Source organism: Grammomys surdaster, unplaced genomic scaffold (assembly GCF_004785775.1).
Source record: "Grammomys surdaster isolate TR1022 unplaced genomic scaffold, NIH_TR_1.0 125349, whole genome shotgun sequence".
Lineage (NCBI taxonomy): Eukaryota > Metazoa > Chordata > Mammalia > Rodentia > Muridae > Grammomys > Grammomys surdaster.
Genome location: NW_021620222.1, coordinates 403,129 through 408,365, shown reverse-complemented (window position 1 = coordinate 408,365; position 5,237 = coordinate 403,129). Strand labels below are relative to the sequence as shown.

Here is a 5,237-nt window from a genome sequence, read left to right as displayed (position 1 = left end):
AGAGAGAGAGAGAGAGAGAGAGAGAGAGAGAGAGAGAGAGAGAGAGAAAGAAAAGGGAGACAGTACAGAGATCAAAAAAAAATCAGTGACAGAGACAGAGAGACAGATGCACAGGAGGCAGGGGCAGAGAAACACACAAAAGCAGACAGACAGAAATGGGGACAGGGAGGTGGGGAAAGACAGACTGACAGAGAGACTCGTTGGGTGCCAAGTGTTGACAGACTCTGAAAGGTTCCATGAGGGCTGACAGCTAGACCACAGGTAGAAGAATTTTAAAAACAGAGGTAGACGGGTGAGAAAGGAGACACAGAATTGTAATGAATGAGTGTGTGACTCGGAGGGAAAAAGGAACATTAGAAATTCTTGCTTGGAAGAGTGCCTGGGAGCTGGTGAGATGCCAGGCATGAGGAGGTCCCAGTCTGCGTTGAGGACCCCTCCCCATCCTTGGGGCCAGGGAGGGAGTGAGTGGCACTCAGCACTGGGTGGGGGATGGAGGGGAGGGGAGGCAGGAAGAGTGAGTGCTGGGGCCCAGACTGACAGGAACCTCACTGCCCGGGAATGTGCCCCAGGGACCAGTGGGTGGTTATATCACCAGGTGCCAGAGCAGAGGAGGTGTCGCAGGCTGGAAGGCTCAGGCCAGCTTGAGAAGTCTGCAGCTATATTGGGAGCCAGACCCCACCACCCACTGCCCAGGGGACAGGTGCAAAGAGCCAGGTGAGGCCTGGGGAAGGGTCTCAGCAGGTAAGGGACGAGAGGGGCCTGACCTGGCTCTCTTATCTTGAATTCACCTCGCCTCTCCTTGCTGTCCACACTTACAAGGACTGTAAAATGCTGACAGTCCCTCCCCTCCACTGCCGGTACCTGGGTGCTAATGGTGAGGCAGAGGAGGTGATGAAAGTGGAACACACTCCCAGAACCACCTAGGCCTCTCCAAAACCACCTAGGCCTCTCCAGAACCACCTAGGCCTCTCCAGAACCACCTAGCCTCATCCTCTATTTCTTACCAGGTGCAGCGGTCATGGCGAGGGCAGGACACCCCTGGAAATGGGCAAAGGCTACCCTAATCGCAACCCTGGTTCTGGGTGTCTCAGGTAACTAGGGTCCCCTAAGTGTGTGGGGAGGACAGCCTCTGTGGACCACAGGGTGTGTCTCCAGGACCAGGTGAATGCATGTTTGTGCCTCTGTGGTTACACAAATTAAATGTGGGCTCCGTGGCTGTGTATGTATTGCAGAGAAGGAAGGGGTTTTTATGTTATTCATTTATTATTATTTTTGAGGCAAAGTCTCACTGTGTAGTTCAGGCTGGTCTAGAACTCACTATTTAGACCAAGCTGGCCTTGAACTTGAGGCCAGTACTCTTATATTTGCCTCCTGAGAGGTAGAATTGCAGTGTGTGCCATCATATGTTTTTACCATTATTGGTTTTTTTGGTTTTTTACTTATTTATGTATTTGTAAAGATATTTTGCACTATGCACAGTACAGAGGCCCAGAATAGGCTTCAGTTGGAAGTGCAGTTGCAGCTGGTTGTGAGCCATCATGTGGATACTGGGGATCATACCCAGGTCCACCACAAGAGCAACCAGTGCTCCTAATTGCTGAGCCATCTCTCCAGACCCCTTGTTTTTAATTCTTGAGACATAATCTCATTTTTTAGCCCAGGCTAGCCTAGAACCTGTTCTATAGCCCAGGCTCTCCTAGAACTCACTGTGAAGCCTTGGCTGGATTTGAATTCTAGGCGATCCTCCTGCTTCAGCCTCCCGAGTTCCAGGATTAAAAGTGTGAGGGATTCTGCTTGGCTTGTGTGTGTTCTTGTCCCCATCAAGTGACTGCATGGAAGATGGTATGGACCCTCTGAGACTTTGTGTATAGTTGGTGTCCATGCACTTCAGATCACTTTGGCACTGCATTGGTGTGGGTGCACATTCCAGGTTGGTGCAGATGCTACTGTGCATCTGGCCCCTTGTGTCTCCTCTGTACCCCAGTGTCCGAGTCTGGAATGCAGTGCAGCTTGGTTCATCACCGTGAAAACGCATGACCCTGGTATTTGCAGATAGCCCCTTCCAAGTGCATAGCTGTGTCTGTGATTGTATTTGTGATCCTGTGACATTTGGGGCTCTACATTCGGGGGCTGTGTGTTTGGGGGGCTGCAAGTGCAGTTGGATGTGTTCTCATGCCACTGTATCTGGGGTTCCTGATCCTGCCTTGAGAAATTGAGTGAGACATGAAGGGTCATAGAGACTGAGACTGTTTTATTGCATTGTGCCATGCTTTAAAGCAAAGCACAGATGTGACGTGTCAGCATGTACAGAAATGTCTGTGGTATTCCCGTCCATATACACCTGCCTGTCTCTCAGGTGGTCATGTGGATGAGCTCCGAAGAGACCACCTGTCACTTGGGAGCAGGTGCATTTGGACACAATGCTTGTGCTTCTTGGAATGTGCCTGTGGCTGCAGAGAGCACTGAGGTGTCCCTTCTCTGAGCCATTAGCAGGAACATGACCAGTGACTAGCCTGAGAGGAGTGAGGGGTGGGGAGAGAATGCATACAGGTCTGTGTGAGAATTCAGAAAGTGAGCCTTGCTGTGCCCTTCCAGAGTCCCCGTTCCCTGTCTCCCATCCCAAGCTTCACCCAAGAGCTCTGACTCACCAAGTCCGTAGGCCAGGCTTCGGCTCCAGAGCCTACCCCTTTTCACTAGGCTCCGCCCACTTGCTATAAGTGGTTCCAGAGCTTAGCTCCACCTCCCTTTCCAAAGTCAGGGGGTTTTGGGGGGACTTGTCACCCCAAGTGACCTTGCCTCATTTCTCTCTAGACTGATTCCAAGTCCCCAGTCTCTCAGGTCTTAAATTTGACATTCTGGTGCCCCAGTCTCCAGAATAAGTGGGGTGACCAGCTTACGCCACTGGTCTTGGCTTCTGACTCCACTTCTGGAAGTTAGGTCTCAATGCTCAAGCCTAGTCTGCCCTTAAGGGCTCTGTACCCCAGGGCACCCTCCTTCTCTCCAGGTATTACCAGCTGAGCTGGAGATGTCAGGAATCCCTGGGGCTCACAAAGTCCAGGAAGCCCACTGGAGCCAGGGTTCTCTTGTCTTAAATCCCAACTTGCTGGTTGAGTTACGGTTTTGGCTTGATCTACAAGCTCCCTCCCGGAGGTCTTGGCTCTGCCCACAGGGCTCTGACCCCACCCCTACAGATCTGGCCACACCTGGCTGCCCTGACCGCATCCTTCAGTACTGGCCTCACTCCTACAGCTCTGTTTACATCCCTAGATCTCGGATAATCTCTGGCCTCCCCTCCACAGTCCTGGTTTCAACTCCTTGTTTAAAAGCCTGGCATGTCAGGTCAGACAATTTGGTTGGTCCCAGTTTCTGACTGTAAGAACACTCCCGCATCTAAGCCCCTTCCAGAGCCCCACCTCCAGACCCATTCTCCACCCACTCTCTATTCCCAGAGCCTGTTCTTGCTGGTGATGTTTCCTCTTGTGACAACCCCTCTGGCACCAAACCCTCTGGGACCAACAGAGACCTCAACGCAGATTCCGAGTCTGGGGAGAACACTCGTTCAGACAGCAGCTCTCGTATTGTGAATGGGTCAGATTGCAAAAAGGATGCGCAGCCATGGCAGGGCGCCCTGCTTTTAGGGCCCAACAAGCTGTACTGTGGAGCTGTGCTGATCAGGCCACAGTGGCTGCTCACAGCAGCGCACTGCAGAAAGCCGTGAGTGTACCTGGAGAAGAGGGAGTGGAAGAAAGCTGGAGATAGGGGGCAGGAGAGGACAGAACTGGAGAGGGTATTGGGAAGGAAGACTGGGTGAGTTCATTGATAGATGGATGGGAAGATGAATGGGTAGAAAAAAAAGATGAATGATGGGTGGGTGGGTGGATGGGTGGGTGGATGGGTGGGTGGATGGGTGGGTGGTTAGATGAGTGGGTGGATAGGTGGATGGATGGATGGATGGATAGATGGGTGGGTGGATGAGTGGATGGATGGATGGATGGATGGATGGATGGATGGATGGATGGATGGATGGGTGGGTGAGTGGGTGGGTGGGTGGATGTGTGGATGAATGGGTAGGTGGATGGGTAGGTGGATGCATGGGTGGGTGGGCAGATGAGTGGGTGGATGAATGGATGGGTGGATGGATGGGTGAGTGAGTGAGTGGGTAGATGGTGGGTGGATGGGTAGGTGGATGCATGGATGGGTAGATGGATGGGTGGGTGGATGAGTGGATGGGTGGATAGATGGATGGGTGGGCGAGTGGGTAGATGGGTGGGTGGGTGGATAGGAGATAGATAGATAGATAGATAGATAGATAGATAGATAGATCAGCAGGAGGATTCATGGATAGAAGGTAGTTTAGAAGGAGAGTGGAAAGATGGATGGACAGAAGGATAGGACAGATGGGGACAACAGCATAGGGAAGAGGTAAACACTGATGAGAACTGATCTGGGCATAGGAGGTAGGGATAGCTGAAATCACAAACTAAAAGGGACAGAGACAAAGAAAGATTGTAATAGAGATAAGAAGACTGAGTTAGGAGAGAGACAGAGGTGATAAAGATTATAGAGACACAGACACATGGAGTGATTTGGTATGGAGCTGAGATAGGACCTATAAAGATGGGCTTGGGAAGGGGCTGAGTGGAGACTGGGATGGGGTTAGAGTCAGGAAAGGGATTGAACCTGGCTGGGTTTGGAGATGGGGAGAGTTTACTGATTTGGGGTTGGGAAAATAGTAGTGTTGGGGTTGGACACACATACATTGATGGCCTAGGGTGAGATGGATTTAGGACTATAGAATGGGCGTTAGTAGGAAGTGTGATGGGTGGAGAGAGAGACGGTGTAGACAGAGATGAGACTAGGAATAGATACAGGACTAGCAGTGTAGTTGGACTAGTTTGTGGAGTGAGGGAGGATTAAACATTTTTGGGTTGATTTGTTGTTTTGTCATTATTTTGCTGTTTTTGAGGAAAGGACTCATGTAGGCCAGGATGGCCTCAAACTAAGCTATCTTGAACTCCTCGTCTTCCTGCCTTTATCTCCTAAAATCTAAGACCATAACCCTGTGCTTCCATGTACTACTGGAATGGTTATATTGGGTGCAGAAGATGGTTTGATTACAGACAAGACATAGTTAGACTTGAGGTTGAAAACGCTCATGCTGACAGCTGCAGTTGGTGTGAAAGATGGGATGCAGCTGGGATGGGGTGGAGGGGATGGAGGTGCACACAGGATAGAAG

At 51.0% G+C, this 5,237-nt stretch overlaps 1 protein-coding gene across 1 annotated transcript in view; it reads left to right on the top strand.

The window, feature by feature from the left end:
• Positions 1–977: 977 nt before the first annotated feature.
• The window catches only part of Klk5 (kallikrein related peptidase 5), a 9,691-nt gene continuing 5,431 nt past the window's right edge, over positions 978–5,237 (top strand). The window contains exons 1-2 of the mRNA XM_028785789.1: positions 978–1,091; positions 3,450–3,714. Coding sequence (XP_028641622.1) covers positions 1,019–1,091; positions 3,450–3,714 — 338 coding nt within the window. The 5' untranslated portion in view covers positions 978–1,018. The remainder of the gene's footprint in view (positions 1,092–3,449; positions 3,715–5,237) is intronic.